Source organism: Trichosurus vulpecula, chromosome 5, assembly GCF_011100635.1.
Source record: "Trichosurus vulpecula isolate mTriVul1 chromosome 5, mTriVul1.pri, whole genome shotgun sequence".
Classification (NCBI taxonomy): domain Eukaryota; kingdom Metazoa; phylum Chordata; class Mammalia; order Diprotodontia; family Phalangeridae; genus Trichosurus; species Trichosurus vulpecula.
Window position 1 is genome coordinate 302247327 of NC_050577.1, and position 25431 is coordinate 302272757.

The following is a 25431-nucleotide window of genomic DNA, read 5'->3' on the forward strand; positions in this document are numbered from 1 at the left end:
TAACTGAATATTGAGCTACTAATTCAGCCTCCAGATTCTTTACTGTGAAAAGCTGACTCAGGAGCAAGGGGCAAGTTGTCTGTTTTCCTTATCTTGCCCTCCTGTGCTCAGGGTGGGTTTGGAGTCAGGGGTGGGGAACCTGTGACCTCAAGGCCACATGTGGCCTTCTAGGTCCTCAAATATGGCCAAACGGATTCAGTCAAAGGGCTGCACTTGAGGACCTAGAGGGCCAGATGTGGTCTCATGTCTGGAGGTTCCCCAACCCTGGTTTGGACAGTAGCAACTTCCAGGGTCATATGTGTGATCATTATGACCAAAGTTCCACTTTCTAAGCTGTTTTCCATCATACATAATCCAGCCTTCTCAGTTTGCAAATGAAAGCAGACATGGCTACATTTCTGAGGACTTAAGAGACTTACCCAAGGTCACAGGATGAGTTAGTAGTAGAAATGGCCCCAGAACTGAGGTTTGCCAGCATCTGTCACATCTAATGCACGTTTTATTTACAGGAGAAAAGAAGAAATATTTACAGCCTGAATCACGAAAGAACCCGAAATTCGAAGAGCTACAAAAGGTACAATTTATTTCGTTTAATTTGCTTCTCCCCTGTCAGGGCTAGGCTAATAGCATGGGCTGTAGTAATCAGGGAAGGTTTCCATGGAGGAGGTAAATCTTGACTCAGTCCTTGAAGGATAGATCACCTTTTATTCCGTCCTCAAACATCTCTCTCATCAGCCTGACATGGAACCTCCAGTTCCTATCAAATGTCAAATGAAGGGGTTGAACAACATGTAACTTCTCTGACAAGTGGTCATCTTCTTGAACACTTCCAGTGATGGAGAACTCACTACCTCATATAAATCTGAGATTCTGTTTGTTTTTTAAAGCATTTAAAACTATGGGTTGATAAGGTAATGATGGTAGGATAATCCTCAAGGTCTTAGATGCAGAAAAAGTGAAAGATTTTGAAGCAAAGTCCAAAGTTCTCTTACCAAGTGTACTATGTAAGAAGATCTTACATGCCCAACATCAAATGTGAATTTGTGTGGATGTAAGAGGTGGTGAGGCCTTTGGAGACCAGCTTTTAGATCATAGTGAGGCCACCTCTTGAGAATCTTGGTCAAAGGAAGGTAGCAAGAGGTAAAGATCCATGATGGAAGAAGATACAGAAGAACATTTCTACTTCACCTTTGGAATAGACTGGAGATTTTCTTTTGAATTTTGGAATGAAACGAGGCCCTCTACCTATTAGAGAAAAGGATGCTTACTTAGCCATAGCAACACCACATTGATTGTGTTGGACACCATCTCCTTGCCTCTGTGTAACCATGATGGTCTGCTGGCCAGAAGTCTGAGGGAGAAGCTACTGTCTCTTTAGGTACTTAGGTCATCAGTCAATTATTTGAACCTTACTCTCCTGAGCCAATTAAGCCTCAAGGGTGGTTTAAGGAAACACTAGCCTAGCCCCAGTGGGGTAAGTCCCTGGAAAAATTCACCTAGCCTAGGTGGCGGGGCCCTAGGAAATTCTGTTGATGCACCATCTGGCTGCCTTGTGAGTAGGGCAGATATCGTTTCCCCATTTTACAGATCAGGAAAGCCAAGGTCCCAAGACTAGTAAGCGGCAGTGCCGGAACCTGAACCCAAGTCTGATGCCTAATCCAGGGCCGGACTGGCTGCACTAGTCTAAACGAGTCCATCCCTCCCCATTTTGGCCTTCATGATCTCAAGACTCAGGATGTAGAGTCAGGAGATCTGGCCTGGCCACTTCCCATCTTTGGGTCTCAGATTCCTGATCTGTAGAGGGGGTCTGTGTGCATGGCTGGTTTCACAAGGGTGCCTCATGGATGGTGTCAGTCCTTCAAGCCCTGTGGACATGCTGATCTTCTGGAGAATTGTGAGCTGTGGGATTCTGGAGTTGCTGTTTCCCTGGCTCCTATTTTCCCTAGAGGATAAACGGGAAGGAGATAATTGTGTGTTTCAGGCTTAAGGGCTATCTCTCCCCTGTCCTTCAGAAAGAGAGTAAACAGTTTCAATGCTGACCAAACACTTAATTAAGTGGAATTCACTGGAGATGGGCTGAAGCTTCCTGGAAAACCCCTAAATTAGGAAGCAACACATGCATTGTGGAGCAGGGGAAAGAAAGATGGCTAGGTAGGCCAAGGATCTGGGTTCAAGTCACATCCCTGACACTAATTAGCCTAGTGACCCTGACCAGGTCACTCAGGTTCACTGAGGCTCAGTTTCCTCATCTGTCCAATGAAGGGGCTGAACAAATTGACCTTTGAGGTCCCTCCTGGCTCCCACGCTGTGAAGATACATGGCCACAGCTGGAATTTCTTCATCTTTTTCTACTGATCTTCCACTCCCAACTGTCTCTTCAGTGAGGTCTCCAAATCCTGGTACATCCCAGACTTATAGAATTGGGAGGGGTGGGCGGGGCCCCAGAACATGAAAGGTCAGCACAGAAGAGGCCTTAGATCAGGGAAGGTCAGAGCTGGAGAGGCCTTCAAACAGGTGATGGTGGAGCTGGGAGGGGTCCAAGAACATGAAAGGGCAAGGCTGGAAGGGGCCTTAGATATCTCCCAATCAAATCTTTTCAATGTAACACATGAAGAAACAGGTCTAGAGAGAGGAAAGGACTTTTCCCGAGGTCACACACTGGGTGATATATGACCTAGACAGGATCTAAGCTCCATCATCTGGCTGAATAGTTAACGTTCTTCCTGAGAGATCCCTCTCTCCCTCTGTGGCCTAACGAGTAACAGCAACAAAACCAATATTTTAGGTTTGCTGAATACTATTTCTGCATCATCTCATTTGACCCTTGCAGAGGTCCCACTGGCACCACAGATGGTATTTCTATTTTGCAGGTGAGGAAGCTGAGGCTGAGGTATGGCCAGTGAATTCTGAGTTCTCCATAAGCAGCCCCTCCTCCCTCCCCAGGCTTCTGACATCTCACTCCTCAAAGCACGCTCTTCACTGCAGTGACACCAGCCTCCTGGCTGTTCCAAGTACAATCCCCTCCATCCTTCGGCTGGGGGCATTTTCTCTGACTGTCCCCCATGCCTGGAATGCTCACCCTCCTCCTCTCCGCTTCCTGACTTTCTTGGCTTCCTTTGAGTCTCAACTAAAATCTTGCCTTCTACAGGAAGGCTTCCATTGTTGGGATTGTTCAATTATTTCTGACTCATTATGACCCCATCTGGGGTTTTCTTGTCAAAGATACTGGAGTGGTTTGCCAGTTCCTTCTTCAGCTCACTTTACAGATGAGGAAACTGAGGCAAACAAGTTGAAGCGACTTGCCCAAGGTCACACAGCTAGGAAGCGTCCGAGGCCAGATTTGAACTTAGGTCTTCCTGACTCTAGGTCTAGCACTCTATCCGCTGCACCACCTAGATACCCTCAAGCTTTTCTGAACCCCTCTCAGTTCTAGTGCCTTCTCCCTGTTGTTTCTTATTTATTCTGTATACAGCCTATTTGTACATATTTGTTCACATGTCATCTCTCCCATTAAACTGTGAGCTTTTTGAGGGCAGGAATTTTTTTTGCCTCTTTTTGAGTCCCCAGTGCCTGACACATAGTAGGCATTTAATACATGTTTATTGGTGGTAAGTTTATGGTTGGGCATGGACAAGAGTCACCAAGGATAGGCAGGCATGGGTAGATTGCGATGTGCTTCTTTGGAAGAAACATTCAGATCAATGAGATGACAGATCCTTTGGTATATCAGAGTATTCTGTGTCACTAATTATTTCTCTACCAGGGAATGTTTGAAAAGCTGCTCAGGAAATTTGGGGGAGGATGGGTGAGGAGGAAGGGTGGACAAGAGAAGCAGCCTTGCAGCTCCACAACCTGGTGAATCTTACAGATTTTGTCCTTACTTAATTGTGTAGAGTGTAAGCTACTTGAGGGGAGGGACTGCTTCATTCTGGTCCTTGTATCCCCCATGCTTGGCACATAGTAGGTACTTAATAAATGTTTGTTGAATTGATTGAAGCTAAATTGACTTCTTCCGTGGGGAAGAGGATGAATTTTGTTCTTCCTCCGGCCAGGATGGGCAGGGATTCTATTTGACAGAATCCTAGCTTCCCAGAGCTGGAAGGGATCACGATGGTAATTCTTATCCATCTCCTGGATGAAGCATGGCTCCTCTTTTTAGTATCCCTGACCTGTCACCTAGCCTGTGGTTGGTCACTTCTAGAGATGGGGAGCTCACTCCCTACCCAAGGCAACCTGTTTCTATCTCAAGCAACTCTGATGGTGATGAAATTCCACCCCACCCCCTCTCATTTTGAGCTGAAGGCTGCCTCCCTGTAGCTTTTCCCCATCTGTAGCATTGCTTTTCCTTGCAAAGGCAAAGATGATTAGAAGGGAGAGAAGCATTCTGGGCAGCTGGGGATGAGTCATGGTAGAACTAATGAATTCTTCCCCTCGGTCAGACTTGCTGAAGTAGTGAGATGCAGGCATGAGTTTCAAATTCAGATCCTCTTATTCCGTGGACCAGTTTCTCTTTTCCTTGTCTTTACACTAAATTCCAGAAAGCTCTCCCCACTCTCAGCCCTTAGAGGGACATGGCAGTTTGACTGAAGCTGGAGGCATGGAATGCCCTGCCCCCTCTTCATCTCTGCCTGTTAGTAATCTGTCTCTTCTCTCCAAGCCCAGCTCCCCTTCTACACCTTCTAGGAAGTCTCCATCCCACAGCTGAAAGTGACCTTTCTTTACTTATTTTTCTCTCAGGTATGACCCATGGTCCAGAACCAGTCACTGGGCTTATATTGGTCCGTTCGATCTTGGGGTTAGTCTCCAATCACTGCCTTTTTCTCATTTCATCCCATCCACTGATACTTCTCGGAAATCTCAGAATACAGCTTATGCTTAGGTCTCTACATATGTGGGCAAAGGAGTCTCCAGATCCTGTATAAATACTCAAGATAGGCTGTTCTAATGCAGGATTGGAAGGGAGAGAGGGAGACAACTCAGAACTTGAGATGTAACAGAAAATAAATAAATAAAATGAATATAAGATAATTAAAAAGAACAACAAGAAATATCAAGAAAAAATAAATTCTTCAAAGTTGTTGTGGGCAAAAAAAATGCTCCAGGTAACCCAAATATATTAGGTACAAGGCAGGTTTTATTTTATCACCACTGAAAATGCAGAAAACACATTAAGGACTCACAATACCCTATAAACAAGACATGCAATTCTCTTTCCAGTGGTGAGCACAACACCTCACACATAGTAGGTGCTTCATATATGTTTACTGATTGACTGCCTGACTTTCCAATGAATTCTGTCTTCCCTTAGAACACCATGTAGTCCCTTAGATTCATAGCTTTGCTGGGGTTTGAGCTCCCCTTAAAAGGAAAATGAATTTGGGGTCACTGCACAAGCAATTCCCTTTCCCATCAGGCCTGCCATTTTGGAATCTCTTCTAGTAATGGTGCAGGACCAAGTCCAGGCTTTGTTTCTCTGGGGTGTGGCTCTAATCCCTTGACATTCCTCCATCTGTGGTTGGGGGTATTGTTTTACATTCATCAATGGTAGTGCAGGGTTATTCAAAGAATGCTTGATCTGCAGTCAAATGTTTAAATCCCAACTCCAACACTTACTTGTCCTGTGACCACGGGAAGTTTGTCGGACCTAAAAAGATGATGATGGTATTTACCTTCCCAGCCTCCTGGGGCTGTCAGTTAATCAGTCAGTCAGTCAGTAAGTACTTATTAAGTGCTTACTATGTGTCAGACACTGCTCTAAGTACTGTGGATGCAGAGAAAAAGGGAAATCAACGGGCTCTTCCCACAAAGCTCTCATATTCGAAGGAGGAAAGGATGGGCAACTAACAGGAGATGCAGAGCCATCTCTGAGGGAAGGCACTAGCAATGGAGCTGCAAAGTGCTGCAGAGATGAGAGTTCTCATCACTATTGTATATTTTAGTCCTCATTTTTATTACCTTGTGTCACATTCACTTGCATAAATGACTTCCTTTCATGTGACATTACTCATGTACGCTGAGCTCCTGCCTTTCTCCCAAATTCTTGTACTTCTCCCTGCCTTCCTATCTTTGCATGATGCTGCACCGTGGCGGGGAAGAAGGCAAGGCACAGGAGTCCTTACATTGTATCCAGCATCTGCCCCAGCCCAGTGTGACCCTCCACCTACAAGAGAAGGACATTAGCAAGATTCTTGGGGCAGGCTCTGGGGAAGGGGGAGGGCCTGCTTGGTGCCTTATCCTCCAGATGTGCGCTTGAGGTCTGGGTCAGCCTCCCAGCTGGGGGAGAGCTGGATAATCTCTCCGTTTCCTTCCAGCACTAAAACTCGGTAATTCTGTCTCGTTCGTGTGGCAGGTCTTGACGGAGTGGATCAATAGCACCCTTTACCGGGAACACATAGTGGTCCAAAACTTGGAGGAAGACCTGTTTGATGGGCTTGTTCTGCATCATCTCCTTCGTAAGATGCCTTCTTTTTTGGAGGGGGGAAGGCAGGGCAGTTGGGGTTAAGTGACTTGCCCAAGGTCACACAGCTAGTAAATGTGTCAAGTGTCTGAGGCCAGATTTGAACTCAGGTCCTCCTGACTGCAGGGCTGGTGCTCTACTCACTGTGCCACCTGGCTCCCCCATTTTTTCCTTTTTTTTTTTTTGTAGGATGCTGATGAGAGAAAGCATTGGTTCATGGCTTGGTAGAGCTGGAAGGGACATTAGAGATGACTCGGCCCAGCCTCCCCTTTGTAGAGGCTCAGAAAGGGGGTGGTCAATGGGGAGTCATCCTGGTGCAATGGCATGAAGGAAGAATTTGAACTCAAGCCTGGGATTCAAAGCATAGATCTGTCCCTCCCAGTCATGTGACCTTGGGGAAGTCCCATGCCTTTTGTGGGCTCAAAGGATCCTAGCACTAAGCTAAGAAGAATCTCTGAGGCCACCTGGTCCACCTCCATCTCTCCTCCCTGCCCCATACCTTATAAATGAGGAAAATGACTTTCCCAAGGTCATACAAGCAGTAAGCATTGGAAGCCAAAGTTTAATTTGGGTTCTCTGACTCTAGAGCCAATGCTCTCTCCCCTGTATTGCACCACCTTATACCTTAGTTTCTTCTTCTGTAAAATGAGGGAACTCAATCTCTATGTCCCCTCTAAGGTCTGAATCTCTGATCCTGTGACTCACCCAAGGTCACACAGTAAATTAGTGGCAGAGATGGGTTTGGAACCCAAGTCTCTAGAGTTCTGGGCCTGGGTTCTGGCCCCTATACTGTGCAGTGGCCCTTCATGTTCCAGGCTCTAAGCTCTCGGCTCTGACTTTCTTTGAGGATGTTTCTGAGACTGAAAGAGAAATTAAGTACTTAACCTCCCTGTACCTGCAGCCTTCACTGTCCCGTTTGTTGTATCCTGGCTCAGCTCTTGTTTTCCCTCTTCCTCTGACACCTTCAGAGACGCTCACGTCTGTCACATTGGAGGTTGAAGAGATTGCCTTGACTGCCAGCAACCAGAAGCGGAAGCTCGCCATCGTGTTGGAAGCACTGCACCAGTGTTTGCAGCTAGAGGAGAGCTCGGCCAAATGGAATGTGGACAGTAGGTATCACTCGGCTGTCTGAGATGTTGCTGGGCAACAGCGTAGTGTGATGGAGTTTCTAGTCAGAACTGGCTTCTAAAGTTAGGTGGTACTTCTGAAGCCAAGTCCCCTGTGTAGAACCCAGTCTGGAACTGGGAGGAAGCAGGCAAGGTCCCTTAGCTGTTGGAGTAACACCACCCATGATACTCTGACTAACCAAAGTTCCTTTTTTTTAAAAAGCTAGACTTGGTATTTCATTGGTGGTGAGAATTCCTGATGAGGAAACTCTTTGTCTGTAACTTATAGACTTAGAATGGCCTGAGATGATAAAAGGTTGAGTGATTTGTCTAGGGTCACAGGAAAGTGGACTCCACAAAGTTCCTATTTCTTAAACATTTTCACAAAATACCTTCCTTACAGCAGCCTCTAAGAGATAGAGAGAGAATGGACTTTTATGCTCCTTATATTAGGCATGGAGGGACCTGCCCTGTACCCTGATTCCCCGCCTCCCCCCTGTCAATGTGACTGGCCCTTGTTTAATAAAGTTGATTCATGCCTCAGGTATGGTTTGCTCTGTTCTAGGCACAACCAGTTCTAGTGATGGCTCTGCCTCTCACAGGAGTCATATGAGTTAAGAGCCCAGCTCTGACACTGACTCTCTGTGTGACCCCTTTGCCCTCTCTTCCTCTGTAAAAAGGACCCTCTTGGTTTTAGCCTAAGTGATAGTTAAGGTCCTTTCCAGCTCTAAATCTCACAGTCTTCCTATTTGACACTGTCCCCATATGACTCAAACTTTGAGGTCCCACCTCCTCTGACTGCTCAGAGCTGGGAGGCCAGCTAGCACCATCCATCTGTCAGTGGAGAATCCCTTCTCCCTCATATTTGACAAAGGATCCTCCAGATTTCTCTTGAAGAACTCTATTAAGGAGGAAGAAGAGGAGCATTGGGATAGCTCTAAATGTTAGCAAGTTATATTGAGCCAAAATCTGCCTGGTTCTAGCTCTCCCCCCTCCCCTGGGGCCAAGCCTCTGGTCCCCACAGAAGCTCTTTGAATACTTGAAGATAACTCTGATGTTTTCTCCCTCCCTGCCCCCAATGCCTAGTCTTTTTTTTTCTTTTCTCTAGGCCAAACACCCCTACTTTATTATTCAAAAAACTAATATGTATAAATCTTTAAAGATTTTTTTTTTCAGTCAACAAGCCTTTATTTTCTCTTCCTCCTACCTTCCTTTCCCCATTGGAAAACAAACAAACTAAACTCCTAGCAAATATGCATAACCAAACAAAACAAATTCCCTGGTGGCACCTTCAGAAATAGATGTCTCTTTCTGCATCTTCATTGCCCCTTTTATGGCATGGACTTGAACCCCATCGCCATCCTGGTCTCCAGCACATCATGCTCCTTAAATTTCCTTGCCAAGGACAGGTGTGGGCTTCCCAGAGGATTTATCACCTGCTATGCTGGAGACACTCTGCCTCTCTTAGTGCAGCCTAAGGTTGCATTATGGCTTTTATGGAGGCCATGCTGTTTCATTGACTCATACTTAGCTTGTGGGCCACTAAAACCCCCAGCTCCTCTTTTTCCCTTTACCTCCCGGCTCTTCTTCATATGGACCACCACCTGGCCCTGTCTGCCCTACCTCGCACTTAATTTAATTCTATTTGATTTTAACAGGCATCTTCAATAAGGACTTGTTGGCCACTCTCCATCTTCTGGTGGCCATGGCCAAGCACTTCCAACCTGGCCTGTTCCTCCCTGCAAATGTCCAAGTGGAAGTAATAACAATTGAGGTAACTGGATGCTTGTGGAGGCTGAGCAGGTGACCTTAGCAAATGCTGCCAGGGAGCATGTGTTAGTCTCGGCTTGACCGTGTGTACAACTGGATGGATGTATTGGGGGTGCTTAGTCTTGGCTCTCCTTACAACCTGACTTGACTGCGTGCATGGGTGGATGTATTGGGGCTGCTCAGGTTTGCAGGGACCTGTCCAGCTATTCCAGTCACCAGGACCATTAGCTCAAGTCCTGCCTCCTTCATGAAGCCTCCCATGATTACTCTGGACCACAGTAATGTCTATCACCTGCATTCCTGTCACATTATCATCAGGATGGAACAGTGGCAAGAGAACAGGATTTGGAACCAAAGGTTGGGTTCAGAATCTAGCTTTTCCACTGGGTTACCTCGGGCCAATCTCTTTCCCTCTCTAGACATCATTTTCCTCATGTGTAAAAAGAGGAAGTTGGACTAGATGGCTCTTAAGGTCAACTCCAGATCCATGATCCTCTCTGGGCCTGGGTTTCTTCTTCTGTTAAAGGACATGAGAATAGGTGACCACTAAAGCCCTTACTTGGGGCAAGCAGGGTGGCACAGTGGATAGAGCACTGGACTCAGGAAAACTTGAGTTCAAATCCAGCCTCAGATACTCACTAGCTGTGGGACCTTAGGCAAGTCATTTCAACTTTTTTGCCTCAGTTTCCTCATCTGTAAAATGTGCTGGAGAAGGAAATGGCAAACCACTTGAGTGTCTTTGCCAAGAAAACCCTAAACAGGGTCATGAAGAGTCAGGTACAACTGAAAAATAATTAACAACAACAAAAAGGCCCTTCTAGCTCTCGATTGATCCAAGGTCTGGATCCCTCTCCTGACCTGACAATGCCCTGTGAGGGCCATCTTTAAACATGTACATGGAGGTGCAGAGACTGAATGAGGTAGTGTTTAGACTGTAGAGCATTGAACTAGGAGTCAGAAAGGCCTGAGCTCAAATGTTGCCTCAGATCCATGCTAGCAGTATGATCCTGGGCAAGTCACTTCATGTCAGAGACTTAATATCCTCATCTACAGAATGGGAAGAATGAGCTTCTCCCACATAAGGTTGTTATGAGCTGTGGATCAAGACAATTAATCAATCAGCAAGCATTTATTAGGTGCCACATAACGTGCTATGTGCTGGGAAGACCAAGAGTGCAGTAAAGCTGCCCTCCGGGAATTCACATTCCATAGAAGGGGACAATCTGTAACAAGAAGATGACTGTAGGCGCTTTGAAGCCTCGGAATGCTAGAGATGGGAGCTGCTGGTGCTCTAATGACCCTGGTTCTCTGACTCTGTCCTTGGTGCTGAGGAGGCAACTATGAGAAAGGTACCTTCCTTGACCTCAAGGGGCTTACATTCGATTAGAGGGAATGTGATGTGCCTGGTACAATCCAGGAAGGGTCCAACGTGATAGGGGCAAAGGAGAAATCCAGAGGAAGCCCTCCAGGTAAAGGAGAAGAAGAGAGCTCTTCTAAATGGGAAGAGTCACGGACAGCTCCATGGAGGAAGAGAAGGAAGAGAAAGGACATGGGGAAGCCTTTGAGGCATGGGAGACAGTCTGTGGGAATGCTTGGAGGCTGGAGAGAGCAGGCTAAGACTGAGGAGCATCCAGCTAGCTAGACTAGAACGTAGTGTGTGGGAAGAGGAATAATCCAAAGAAAGACTGCAGAGGTAAGTTTAATTCACCTTGTGGAGAGCCCAGGCTGACTTACTGGGGAGTTTCTACTTCATCCTGGGATTGAAGGAAAGGTTTTGAATGGGGAGTTAACATGGCCAGACTAGACATTAGAAGATGAAGTTGGACCAGATGACCTCTGAGGTCCCTTTCAGCCCTTGCCGCTCATGAGCTTGTGGAACCATCTGCCATCTTAGTCTGAGTATTGTGGTTGTTGTAGTTTGTCCTTCGTTCTTGAAGAGGACCACGACATCAGGAAGATGATGCCATGACTTGTGGGTGATTGGATTTAAGCGAGGCAGGGCTATACCTTCTCCTCTGGAGCCATTTGGGTCCAGTGGCCAGATATAGATCAGGATGACTGGAGATGACCCAGCAATCTGAGTATAGGCTGCTCCTGGATATAAGCCACACCCCTCAAATTAGATCTCTTTGAAAGAGATCATCACTGTAGAGCTGAAAGCTATCTTAGCAACCAATATGGCCCTTTTTAAATATGAGGAAACTGAGGCTTGGAGATGGAGTGATTTCTCTATGGTCACACAGAATATGGCAGAGCTGGGATTTGAACATTTGCCCCTGGATTCAAGTCCACCCTTCTTTTCACAGCATCCTTCAGTTGCACAGATGGTGGGCTGCGTGGTGGTGTTTGGTGCCAGGTTTGGTGGGAAAGTGCTGGGTATTTTCAGACCATTGAGATCCTAAGGCTTTGATGCTCTCCTCCTGTGTGAGTCCCGTCTGAGCACTCACCACCATCTCTCCCCTTCCTTGCCTATTAGAGCACCAAGAATGGATTAAAGTCTTCAAAGTCTGTGGAGCAGATCACCGACTGCAAGTAAGCAAGGGGAGAGGAGGCACTGGCTGGGACATGGGTGAGGATCTGGCAAAGGAGACTGAGAAGGGAATGTCAGACAGTGAGAGGACCTTAAAAGAGCCCAGCCAAGAATAGCAGAGGAGAAAGCAGCGAGGGAAAGGGGCTGGGCAATGATGCCATGTATTAAAGAGAAGTCAAGAAGGAGGAGGATTGATAAGGACGAGGCCATTGGATAGAGCAATAAAAGGTACATTGGTGATCTGGGAGAGGACTGCTTCAGTTGGGTGGTGAGGATAGAGGACAGACTTCCAGGCTTGAAAAGTGAGTGGGCTCATTCTAGTTCTGACCTTCCCTGTTCTAAGCTCCCTCCCAGCTCTGACCTTCCCTGTTCTAAGCCCCCTCCCAACTCCATCTTTCCCTGTTCTAAGCCCCCTCCCAACTCTGTCCTTCCCTGTTCTAGGGTCCCTCTCAGCTCTGACCTTCCCTGTTCTAAGGCCCCTCTTAACTCTGATATTTTGTCTCCTAAAGTCATCTCATCTCTGATATTCTTTGGTTCTGTGATTGAAATGCTGCAGACAGATATTTTAAAATGCAACATTAACAAAAATTTATATGTGCTGAAGAGTTAATTTGCCAAGCTCGTTTGCCAAGTCCCTTCCCTCAAGCATCCTGTTGATGAATTTCATATAGGGTGAGAGTGCTGTGGCATCCATTCTGAGTGTGGCAGAAGGCCTGACTAAGCCTTCTGCCTGTATTTCTACACAGAAGGGATGCCCATGGTTTGTTCTATGTTGACAAGAAAATATCACCCCTAATTTTGCAATTGAGGAAACAGACACCTAGAGAGGGCAAGTGATTTGTTCAGGATCACACAGCTAATAAGTGGTAGACCTTCTGGACCACGAATAATTAATTACTGCCTGATAAAGGGCCATTGTTGGTAAGCTGAGAATTTGGGGTTTCCGTAGGGAAGGCTGAATGCTGAGTGAGGCATTCCAAGGATTTGCCTCCTCGCACTGTCATTAATATTTATGATCATCATATGCTTTTCCCTCTCCTGGCCATAAAAGCCCCATTTTTGGTTCAGGGTTATGGGTCATAAATCATTTAATAACCTTGCTCCTTGTTTTCCATTTGGGCTATAAGATACATTGGGGGCTGTGTCCAGAGTCAGGGCTTTGCCCCCTTCACAGAAGGGAGTCTGCTTCTCCTAAGCCCAAGACCTCATTTGCTTCTGTCTATGTGCGCGCCCAGTCCCTTCAGCTTGTATAGAGGTGCAGGTGCTGGATGGCCCTTTAAGAGCCTCTGGAATGACCTGGAGCCAGGTCAGCCCCATTGACTCCCTCAAACCAAGGCGGGAGATGCTGCTGATTCAGGAAGCTTTGCTTGAGAGGCTTTTGGTTGCCTGGCTTCCCACTGCACTGAAGTGCAGCCTCAGGGGGAGGGACGGATGTTAGCAGCAGATGGGTTTTTAACCACTTTTTTCTTTTGTCTTTAGCATGGATTCAGATCAGCAGTCAAGTAAGTCTTTCCCCCCAGGTGGAAAAGCAGAAATCTCTTCCTATTACTTGGCTGTTGCTAGAGACATACATGATGAATGATCTTTCCTTGCATTCAATTCAGTTTCTCCCAACAAACATTTATCAAGCATCTCTTATGTTCTTGGGGAGGGGGAGCAAGTCATAGAGAACAGAGAGCCACTTAGGAGCCTGGCGGATCTGGGTTCAAGTCCTGCCCTTGACATACACTTACCAAGTCACTTACACTCTCAGTGCCCCAGGCCAGTCTCCAAGACTATAGTTCACAGGCAGGTGGATGAAATGCTTTCACAAAGGGTGTTTCTGTTTTGGAAAGTGTCTACTTTGAGAAAAAAAAATCATAGACCACGACTTCGCCAACCCTCTATAATGCTATAGGTCTATTTTGGGTGCTGAGGATATCAAAATAAAAAATAAAATACAGTACCTGCCCTCAGGGAGCTTATAGTCTAATGGGAGGATACATGTACTTGTCTCATAGTCTAGCATGCACCTCTCAAGTGTCGTATTTGCCTCCCAGCCTGCCCATCTATCTTTTTGGCAGTGGGATGTATTGGGGATGACAAGGGACTCAGAATTAGGAGATCTGGGCTCCAATTTTAGCTCCACCTTCAACTGGCTGTATAACCATTGGGAAGTCACCTTCCCCCTCTCTGAGCCTGTTTGCTCACCTGTGAAATGGGCTAAGACTGTTTTCATAGCCTGCATCCCAGGGCTGTCATGCCATGGGGTTCAAAAGAAATAGTGACCGTATAGGGTTCCATAACTGTGAGAGAGAATTGAGTGTATTGTTTTCCGACTCTAGAATTACAGAATTTCAGAACCAGAAGGGACCTCAGAGGTATCTAGTCCGGCTCGTAGTAGACTAGGAATTCCCCTCCACATAAGCCCCATTAAGCAGTTATCCAGCCTCTACTTGGAGCCCTTCAGGAAAGGGGAGCCCACTACCACCCAACATAACCTGTACTGGACAGCTCCTATTGTTAGGAAGAGCAGCCCAGTGTCCAGGCTCATACATCATCCGTTAAAGACTTGTGATTTTACTAGTGTAGATTACAGTGTCTCTGTCAAAAAAAGAAAAGAAAGAAAGAAAAGAAAAGAAATTCAGGAGCCTGTGGCCAACATAATGATGAACCTCATGGCTAAATATGTACAATTACATTTGATTTATATTCAATATCTCTGTCTACCCTGAGCTACTGTGAGGACCAAAGGAGATGATGCATGTGAAACCTTTGTAAGCTGTAACTCACCCAATGAATATAAAGGATTTTTATTCTCTTCCTGTGTTCTGACTAACTCTCCAGAACTGTTAGTGTTGTTATGATGGTTTAATAGCACATTTCAATAGAGCTTTCTGGTTTGCAAAGTACCTGGACATGAACCACATGATGAACGAAAGATACGCAAATGAACTGACCTCCTACTCAAAACTTTTGCATCATGGTAGAATGTACCAAAACTTGTGCCAGCACCTAGTGAGTGTTTAATAAGCGTTTGACTGAATGATGAATTATACTTCACTAGTTTGGCCTTTGAGAACCTGGAATCACCTTTGACGATGTCTGTGAAGACCAGTGTGACAACATTGGGGAGTTCATGAGCTCAGCCAGCTTAGTTGCCCTGTCTTTGCCCCCTCTAGGGCATGGTGTTCTGACTGAGCATCAGGTGTCAAATTCTTCTTTGGATCCCTCACATAGAAAAGATGTTCAACAACTGTTAATTGGATAAGTGAGTGATTGAGAGAGTAAGAGAATGGGTGCCTGAAGGAATCTGTTAGTGGATGAGTGAATAATTGAATATGTGAATGAATGAGCAAATCAATAAAGCAAAAGATGAGTTGAATGGATGGGTGAATAAGCAAATAAATGAAAGAGTAAATGAGTGAACAAGTAAGTGAAGATATGAATCAATACAAATATAAAGGAATAAATGAGTTGAATGAATGGGTAAATAAATGAATAAGTAAATGAGGGAATGAGTGAGTTGGTGAATGAATAATGGAATATATAGATATGTGAATAAATGAGTGAATAAAAGAATAAGGGAGGTGAATAAGTGAATAAATGAATGAGTAAATGAGTGAAGAGTAAGTGAATGAATAAGTGAATGAAAACATGGGTGAATAGATGAATGAGTAAATGAATAAATGAATAAAGGAATGAGTGAGTGAAGGAATAAATGAAAGAATAAATGAGGTGAATAAATGAATAAGTAAATGAGGGAATGAATGTGTGAATAAATGAATAAGTAAATGAGTGAACAAATGAACAAATGAACAAATGAACAAATGAATAAGAGAGTGAATGAATGAGCAAGTGAATGACTATCAAATTATCGGGTTGATAATAAGTGTATTAGGGCTAGGCTCCAGAGAAGGGAAGTCCTCTAATGACAGCTCTCTCTGGCTCAGTCTTTGTTCATCTTGCAGGTAATCGAATCCTAATGAAGCCTTTATTGAATATGTTTCAGAAGTCGACATCTTTGATGAATTATTTAAACTTGCCCCAGAGAAAGTGAATGCTGTCAAAGAGGTAAGTGAGACCCCTGCTCTGCTGGAAGCCTACAGACAGTGGTCCATTGCAGGTTGCTCTGGGATGCTCAGTTCTGTTTTTCCTCTTTCTCATAGGCAATCATAAAGTTTGTCAACAACAAGATGGAGCGTTTGGGATTGTCTGTGCAAAATATTGATACCCAGGTAGGGACTCCCAGACTGGCACCTGGGTTCACCCCAGAGGTCTGGGTACCAAGCTGCTCACTATTCCTTTGGATATTCATTTTTTAAATAGGTTTTCTTCTCTTGTGATAACTTGGGTGATGGCAGGGAGATACCTTTTGCTCAAAGTAGACAGAGAGGATTCATGCTGACAAGTCCCTTCCTGTAAAGCTCTGATGCCCTTCTCATCTTAGAGACCATTCCTTTCTTCCTTTCAGCATTTAAACATCTTTCGTGCATACCCTTGTGCCAGGCACTGGGAGAGGGAGAAGGTAGTTAGGGTGAGATTCAATGCAGAATTAAATGTTTACACAAGGCAGAGCAGTGTGCATGGTGCTGAGGATACACAAATGAAATAAGACCTAGTCGCTGACCTTAAGGAGCTTACCCATTTGTGGGTATATGACATGGAGAGACATCATGTCCTGGAGGAGAGAGAGCTGGGAAGACAGGGAGACTCAGTTCAAGTGGCGCTTTGGACACATACTGGCTAGGAGATCCATCAGTAAGTCATGATATCACAGTGTCTCAGGCAACTCTCTATGGCTGTGAGCTGTCTACAAAGGCAGGGTTCAGTGTGAGCAAAAGAAGTTTCACCACTGGGAGTTATTGATATGACATACACATACAGACAAATGAGTATGATGCAAAGAACAAAGAAGAGACTGAGGGAAAGCGCTTTAGAAACAATGAAGACATCACAGTGTGCTGGGGAGATCAGGGAAGGCTTCCTGGAAGAGGTGGCATTTGAGCTGAGCCTTAAAGATTTTGACCAACAGAAAAGAGGGAGATACGTGTTCCGGGCAGGCAAGATGCCAATGGCTTCAAGGTGAAAGATGCAATGTTGCAGTCAGGCAAGATGTAATAATCCAATTTGGCTGGGATGTAGACCATATGAAGAGGAGTAGGGAATGAGAAGTTGGAGCTAGATTCTGGATAACCTTCATTGCTTAGCTGAAGGGGTTGTATTTCTATGCTAGAAGCAACAGGGAGTCCTGAAGATTTTTGATCAGCTGAATGACACAGGAGGCAGTGACAAGAGACAGTTCTTTCTAAGAGGTTGGCAGGAAAAGAGAGGAGAGATATGTGGAGATAGCCTGAGGGGATGGTGGGTCAAGGGATTTTATTCATTCATTTCACAAACATTGAAGCACCTACTATGTGTTAGCCCCAAGACTTGGTGCTAGAAAATCCTTCACTTCTCCCCACATTTGTAAATGGCTCATTAAAATATTCAGACTCTTCCTGACTATTATTAAAATGCCTTCTATGAGTCTCTCTCTCTCTCTCTCTCTCTCTCTCTCTCTCTCTCTCTCTCTCTCTTTCTCTCTCTGTGCATCCTTATTATTCATGGGTTTTAGCTCCTGGGGCTCTCTGCTGTCTCTGACCTGCTGGGTGACCTCTGTAGCGTGATCAGATCTGGAGGAGAATAACACAGGATGGAGAAAGCATTTGGAGAGGGCTCACACCACGAAGCAGGGCTATTGTGTTACTCTACAGTATCCACTGAGAAACTCAGCCCAAGACAAATAGCAGGAGGCCAGAACTCATCTAAGGAAATTCCATTACCGGACTTGAATGATGACTTCCCTTGGATAACTAATCTCCTCTTTGCTACCCCTGAGGCTGCTCTGAGGGATTGTATTAGTGGAGGATGCAGTTGGCACCATGTACAGCTTTGTCTCCCTATATACAGGCAGGCAGCTTCATGGAATCCCCACAGATAGCCCTGTCTGATGGCTCATCCTGGTGGGAAGGTGAGCCTGGCTTCTCAAAGACTCTTCTGGGGGTATCTACATGCTATTAGGTCCCACAGAGACTGAAAAAGCTTTTAGCTGAAAGGCAACTCTGATGCCATGTAGTCCTAGCTCCTCATTTTTATGGAATAGGAAACAGATTCACTGCAAAGGATAATGACTTGAGATCATAGGGATATAGGTTTAGAGGTAGAAGGGACCTAAGAAACCATCTAGTCTAATTCCTTCATTTTACAGGCTTGGGAACTGAGGCATAGGGAAGGAGAAATGACTTGGGACCATAGCATTGGCTTAGGAGTAGAAGCAGAGGCATTCTGGGGCCAATTCCTACTGAGAAAGCTGATTGTTAAAATTGCAGTGTGAGCATTTAAGCCTCGAAAATCAGCAAGTGCTACAAATCAAGGCTTGATTTATTGTCTTGTGTATTGTCTAGACTTGAGAAAGTGATGGAGAAAATGTTAACAATGCAGATTGAACTTAGAAGTATGTCCTGGACACAGTTTTTCTTTTGGAGACTTGGTTGTTAAACATTTACCAGCAGATCCCTACCATAAGTGACCTGAAAAGCCATCTATTCTGACTCCCCTGTTTTACAGATGAGGAAGCTGAGACCCAGGGAGATTAAGTGACTTTCCCAAGATTACTGAGTTAGTAAAGGAAATATAGAAAAAATAGGTCTAGAGTCACAGAATAACAGTCTTGGGACTTAAACCATAAGTCCATATTTTTCCTTCCTCCTTCCTTTCCTCCTTTCTTCCTTTCCTCCTTTCTTCCTTCACTCCTTCCTTCCTCCCCCCTTCCTTCCTTCCTTCCTTCCTTCCTTCCTTCCTTCCTCCTTTCCTTTCCTACTTCCTTCCTTCCTTCCTTCCTTCCTTCCTACCTTTCTTCTTTCCTTCCTTCCTTCCTTCCTTCCTTCCTTCCTTCCTTCCTTCCTTCCTTCCTTCTTTCTTCCATTCCTTTTCTTTGTTCCCTTGTTTCTTAGTTCCTTTCTTCATTTCTTCCTTCCTTCCTTCCTTCCTTCTTAAAAAAATTAGATCTGCAATTTCATTGATATAAGGAATTTCCCATGAGGAAGCTTCCTCTACCCAAACAGACTGCCCCACTGTTCCACATATTGTAGGTATAAACAGTTGACGGGGACACTGAGACATTAACTAAAGTCCTACAACCAGTATGCACCAGAGGTAGGACTATTGTCTTGACTCTGAGGCTGACTCTCTAGCCACTACTCCATACGGTCTCTCTTCATGTTCTTTCCACTCTAGTGATGTGGAAGGTTGAGAATGACACCAGAGGGAGCACACACACACACACACACACACACACACACACACACACACACACAGAGGTTTAATCAAAGACATTGGATATGAGACTCCTAGAAATAAATAGAATTTTTGCTCTGTTCCTGTCCCTCCCAGATGGACTGGAATCACAGAAGAATGATAGAATGCCAGCACAGTAAGGGGCCTCAGAGGTCAACCCTGCTAACATCTCTGATGAGGACTTTGTTCCCTTAAAGACTTCCAGTGACAGGCAGCTCATTCCCTCCCAGGGAATTCCATTTCTTAGTCAGAATACTTGGGCATTTTTTCATCTGCAGAGCCTCTAGTAAGACTGGTTTCTAATCTTCTGTATCTCTCTTCTGCTTCTGGGATAAAATCAACTCCTCTGTTTGACATTTTGAACCCATCACAATTTGGCCACAGCTTCCCCTTGCAGTCTGGTTAGATATTTCTAAAGCCACACTGGCCTGCTTCTTTTCCCTGTACAGGACATTCTATCGGCGCCCTCCGCTCATGCATGCAATGTTCTTCCTCCTTTGTGTCTACTTCTTGGAAGCCTTAGATTCCTTCAACACTAGGGCCACATCCCACTAAGTGCCTAGCACACAGTAGGTGCTTTATTAGTGCTTACTGGATTGAATGGAATCAATTTTCTCAGAAGCACAGTCACCAAGCCAGCCCTCAACTGTGCCTTCTCTTGTAGTTCGCAGATGGGGTTATTCTGATCTTGTTGATTGGACAGCTTGAAGGCTATTTCCTGAACTTGAAAGATTTTTTTCTGACCCCCAGTTCTCCTGCTGAAATGGTGAGTTGCTCTTTGCTTTCCCCAACATATACCAGGTGCCAATGATACAAAAATAAAAGTGAGGTAGTCCTTACCCTTGAGGAACTTTTATTCTCCTGGAAGCCTGGACAATTCCAGCACCTGGCACAGTGCCTGGCGTGCTGCCAGGCAGGCAGTCAACAAACCTTTATGAAGTTCTCCTATCTGCTTGTTGCTTAATAAATGCTTGTTAATTGACAGATTGATAAGGTCACTTGAGCTTTCTGACTCTTAGTCTCTTTAGGTGTCAAATAGAACTGAAGATAGTAACCCTTGAGAAACATTAGACAGATGGGGGCTGTTCTTCGTGATGAAATCACAGATCCCTGAAGGGGGAAGCAAAGGTCATTCTGAGCCTCATCTTTCCAGTTCCAGCTTCCTCCCCTCCCCAGAGAGAGATAGATGGAAACAAGAGATCAGTGCAGCTGGGTGCTGGGTCACTGGGGAGTCCCATTTGGGGCAGGAGGAGCTTATGGGGGCAGGTCTGGAGGAAGGGCCCCTGGTTTCCCAGTTATGAAGCTGATGTTGGGAGGCAGCCCGGGCTGGGGAACATCACAATGGGCTTGGAGGATGCGCCTTTGTGGGGCTCTCCTCCTCTCCCCGCCCCTCCCCCTCCAGGCTGGGGTCACTTGTCACCCAGAGCTCCATCAGAGTTTCTTTTCCATTGCGTCAGCACAACGTGGTTTCTGAAATAGATGAGTTCCATGCAATCCAAGGAGCTGCTCTTTCCCCAGGCAATGGAGGCAAACATGTTTGCAAGATAATTAAATGGTTTTCCTTTTGTCAAAGCCCGTCAAGGTCATTGTGAGGGAGGACAACTCACTCAGCAGCTTAGGGAGAGAATCACAGATGAAGGAGCCTGAAAGGGACCTTGGAACAAATGATGTTAAAACATAGACTCTAGAATGTCAGAGTTGGAAGGGCCCTTAGAACAGGGGATGTCAGGGCTGGGAGGGGCCTTAGAACAGGGGATGTCAGGGCTGGGAGGGGCCTTAGAACAGGGGATGGCAGAGCTGGGAGGGGCCTTTGAACAGGGGATGGCAGAGCTGGGAGGGGTCTTAGAACAGGGAATGTCAGGGCTGGGAGGGGCCTTTGAACAGGGAATGTCAGAGGTGGGAGGGGCTGTAGAATGTGGAATGTCAGGGCTGGGAGGGGTCTTAGTTTTCAGTTGGTGAAGCTTCCTCCTTTCCAAGTTCTAAGACTGAGGCTCAGAGTACAACGACTCATTCAAAGTCATGCTGTCAGTTTGTGGCAGAGCCAGGACCAACCCCCAGGCCTATGCTCTGCTCCCTTTCTTGCCAGCCAGAGCCCCAGGAGCTGTCTTTGGGTTTCGGTGTCTTCCCGCCACCCCTTTCCCATCCTGGGTTGTCTCCAGGGCCATTGCTTAGGTGAGGACAGACTGCTCTTTTCTGTTCTCATAGGTGGCTTTTTCTCTTTCCCAGCTGCATAATGTTAACCTGGCCCTGGACCTGCTGAAGGAAGGAGACCTGCTCAATTATCCAGTCAACCCCGAAGGTCCGTGAGAGCCTGAAGAAAATGGTCTTGAGTAGGGGGTCAATTCCTTTGCCCTTGTCAGCTAGAAGCAGGGCTGGTCTTCCTGGCTGGCAGGAAAACAGGACCCTTGAGAACCAAGAAGCCCGTGCTTCTCACTCAGCTGCTGCCTGTGCACCTGTCAGAGGGACTAATGGCAATTAGTTAGTTAATCAACAAACATTTAGTAAGAACTTACTATGAGTCTGGCTCTGTGCTAGGCACCAGGGATAGAAAGAAACTAGATTATAGTCAGAAAAACTGGTTCTGTTTCCCAGTTCAGAGTAAGTACTTCCTTAGCAGTGTGAGTTTGAGCGTGTATGCCCTATGTCTGATCCTCAGTTTCCTTATGTGTAAAATGAAGATGATGCCATCTGCTGTGGCTGACTACCTCACAGGTTTGTCAGAAATCTCAGACTTGATCTTCAAGGACCAGAGTGGGATTAGTCTGGATCAGAGAAGGCTTCCTGAAGGAGGCCAGTTTTGATTGGGGAGGGCCCCAGAACTAGCCATTTAAAAGATCTAATGATTATGTCACCTGATGACTGATCCCAAGTCCTGTCCATCTCACCCCCAGGCCATGGCTCTTGATGCCCATGGGTGTCACCTGGGCCAGGTCCTCATTGCCACCTGCCTGAGCTACTGCCTTAGCCTTCCCTCATCCAGATCCCTTCCAGGGTCACTTTTCTCATGAATAGATCCACTAATGTCAGTGATCTACTCAGCAAGCTTCCAGGGTCCCTTATGACCTGTTGAGTAAAGTTCGACCTCTTCTGACTGGCCCTTGAAGACTTTTGTAATCAGGCACTGCCCTCCCATTCCATGTTATGTTAACAATACTCCTCTTCCCTAGTAATACCATTCAGACTTGACAACTGGTTTCCCACCTTCATGCCTTTGCTCACTCTGTCACCTCTGCCTGGAATGCTTTCCCTTTCCTTACCACTGCCCATCTCCACAGGTTCAATTCCTACCCATCCTTCAGTGGTCCTGCCCCAGTGCCACCTCTTCTGTGCAGCCCTACATAATGCCTCCAACCAAAAAGGACCTCTTTGTCTTTTGAATTCTCACAATATTTTCTGTCTTTCTTCTGTCTTGTTTTCACTTGTTTGGTGCAGCCAAACCAGTCCACTGGTATAAAGACTAGCCAGTGAGGAAACCACCTCTTCCAATGAAGATTCTTCTGCAATTTACAGTTTTTGGAAGTTGTGTGGGAGCATAGAAAAGTTAAGTGACTGGCCCAAGGCCACACAACCAGGAGATCTCAAAAGCAGATCTTCCCGCTGCCAAAGACAGCTCTGTACCTACTAGGCGACACTGCCTGCTCTGTGTTGTTATCCTTGTTACTTAGTCTACTCTCCGCAGTGCTTTTCTACAGGCTTCTCCGACACTTGTTGCCTTGGCTCAGTGGAAAGGATGCTGGATTTGGAGACAGAGGACCTGGGTTTCGATTTCAGTCCTGCACCAATGCTGTCTCTGTGCCCTGAGCAAGGTCCTGGCCCTCCGTTTCCTCATCTGTAAAAAGAAGGAGTTAAATCAGCTGACCTCTAAGGCCCCTTCTGGTTCCACACTCCCCTGACTCTGTGATATACCCAGTCAAAGGCTTTCTTTAATCTCTATAGAAAAGGAAACTGAGTCTCCAAGAAGGGAAGTGATTTGCAGAGTGTCACAAAGATAAAATTGTGGAGCCAGAATTTGAACTCGGGTTTCATTTGCCTCCCAGTCTAGAGCTCTCTTCCATGCTGTGGTCTATGCCTTGCCTTCCTTAAGGGGCTGTGAGCAGCCTTGAGCAAGATCAGCTCAGGATCCCCAGTAGCTCTGCATACCACCCTGCAAGCGATAGGTATTTGATAAAGGTTTGCTGAATGAATGAACAAACAGAAATGTGTACCTCCCTCTTCTGTCCACAGACATCACCAATGGGGATACCAAAGCTACTCTGAGGGTGCTCTACAGCTTGTTTTTCAAACATAAGATGAATAAGACCCCTGAGGAGACAAAGGGTGAAGCTGGAAATTAGGAGTCCTTGAAGGTGGTACTCTCCTGAAGTGGTCTGTATTTCAGCCAATGCAATCTTTGCGTGTGTATTTAATCCTTGAAGGAACAGGGATCTGTGGAAGTAAATTGGGTGAGAAGTGGTGGCATGGTCTGAAATCTGGGAATCTGCTTAAGTTTCAGCTGAGGATTTATATCCCCAATAAATATGAGCTTACCTCTGAAAGAATGTGGCCCTCTGACCTTGAACTCGAACTCAGTTCTTACAGGATGGTCCCCATGGTCATGAGGAGACAAGAAGCCTTCACCTAGGTTGCTGACAGAAGCTCTGAAGGCTTCTGTCTGGCTTTCTGATGGCCCAGGAGAAGGGCTGGTGGGGAATGGCAGTGCCATATCAGTCATGTAATTCCAGAACTAAGAGGTACCTCTGAGGTCATTGAATCCAGACCCTATCCATGTCAGGATCCCCTTTATTTCATTCCTCTTAAGGGTTCACCTAGCGTTTCCTTGAAAATTTTCTGTGAAGGGAAAATCCCTTCCATTGCATTTTTGAGCAGAGCTTAATGTTAGCAAGCCTTTCCCTGTATCGAAGGGCTGAAATTTGTCTTGTTGGACCAGCATTACCTTGGTGCCCTGGTCATGTCAAGGAACACCTCTGGCGAATTGGGTGGATCCTGCTGTAGTCAACTCATGGGAGGTTGAGAGTGCAAGGGACGTAAGGTGGGTAGGAAAGAATGAGCTGCCATCTTTCTCTTTGGAGGGAACAGTCATATTGATGAGATCACAGATCTATCTGAGTATTCCAGTATAACTCTCCCCGCCCCCCGCCCCAAGAGTCATAGGGAATGGGAGCTGAATGGAGCTTCACAGGGAGGAAACATGTCACCCAATCAGGAACTGAACAGGATTCCTGACAAAGGATAATAGTCTCTGCTTGGAGACATCCAAGAATGGGGAATTTGTTACCTTCCACTAAAGGCTGGTTACATCACCTAGTCAAGCCAGTGAGCATTTATGAAGCACTTGGTATGTATTACATGCTGGGGATACCAAGAAAAACACCTATCCAAAAAGAGACAGACCAGTGTTGTTATCTTGTGTAGAGAGAGTGAAAGGGGTAGCATGGGAAGAAGAGAGAGAGTAGGGGGTTGTTTATCCTTTTATTCTTCATGATTTTTGTTAAGCTTCTAGATATGATAGGATAGCCTTCCTTTTCTAGGTCTGGGTGTGCATGGCCACTTGGGAAGGTCAAAGAAAAGGGGCAGACCCAGATCCAAGGTTATACAGTCCTAGAACGTCAGAGCTGGGAGAGCCTTTAGAACATTTAATGTCAGAGCCGAGAAGGGCCTTAGAAATCCTTCTTCCTCATTGCCAACCGCTGGAATTTATTGTTCTGAGATTCATGAGACATCTGGTGCCAACAAGTTTGAAAATAATCATCTTGCTTCTTCCAGAAAATTTAATTAAATCAGCTCACCGAAGGAACTGTATCTAAAGCTAAATCCTGTGGCTATTTTCACATTTTTTGTAGAAAAGAAATAAAAAACCTCCTCTCCTTGGGGTGGCCTAATGGTCCTGCCTGCCTATGGGGGAGCTCATGCAGAGCTTTCTCTTAACTAAGCCCTGGCATTTTCTGTTTTCCAAAGGAATCAAACCTTGCAGGAGGATTAAAGATGGTATTTGCAGGGCTTCATTTCTACAGCTGAGGAGATTATGCCCAGAAATTGGCATTTTAGGTAGAAAACCATCAAGGGAGAAAGAAGCAGAGGGAAGGAGGGTAGGTGGCATCCACAGCTAATCAGGATGTTACCATGGCCTTCAAAGCAAGTTCAAAAGCAGCTCTGAATTTGGAGCCAGAGGACCTGGGTTCAAATTCCAGGATGGCTAATTCCTAAGTGACCTTACTCAAGTCACTTCCACTCCTTGGGATGAAGGGTTTGGA

The 25431-nt window shown here is 45.8% G+C and overlaps 1 protein-coding gene across 2 annotated transcripts in view; it reads left to right on the top strand.

Annotated features, from left to right (window-relative positions):
* Nucleotides 1–23715, top strand: part of PARVB (parvin beta) — a 144171-nt gene extending 120456 nt beyond the window's left edge. For both annotated transcript variants that reach the window (XM_036761058.1, XM_036761060.1), the window contains 11 exons: nt 510–574; nt 6350–6452; nt 7426–7566; nt 9222–9337; nt 11810–11865; nt 13343–13365; nt 15855–15916; nt 16012–16080; nt 19845–19946; nt 21407–21479; nt 23405–23715. In XM_036761058.1, the coding sequence (XP_036616953.1) occupies nt 510–574; nt 6350–6452; nt 7426–7566; nt 9222–9337; nt 11810–11865; nt 13343–13365; nt 15855–15916; nt 16012–16080; nt 19845–19946; nt 21407–21479; nt 23405–23514 (920 nt within the window). In that variant the 3' untranslated portion in view covers nt 23515–23715. The remainder of the gene's footprint in view (nt 1–509; nt 575–6349; nt 6453–7425; nt 7567–9221; nt 9338–11809; nt 11866–13342; nt 13366–15854; nt 15917–16011; nt 16081–19844; nt 19947–21406; nt 21480–23404) is intronic.
* Nucleotides 23716–25431: the final 1716 nt, after the last annotated feature.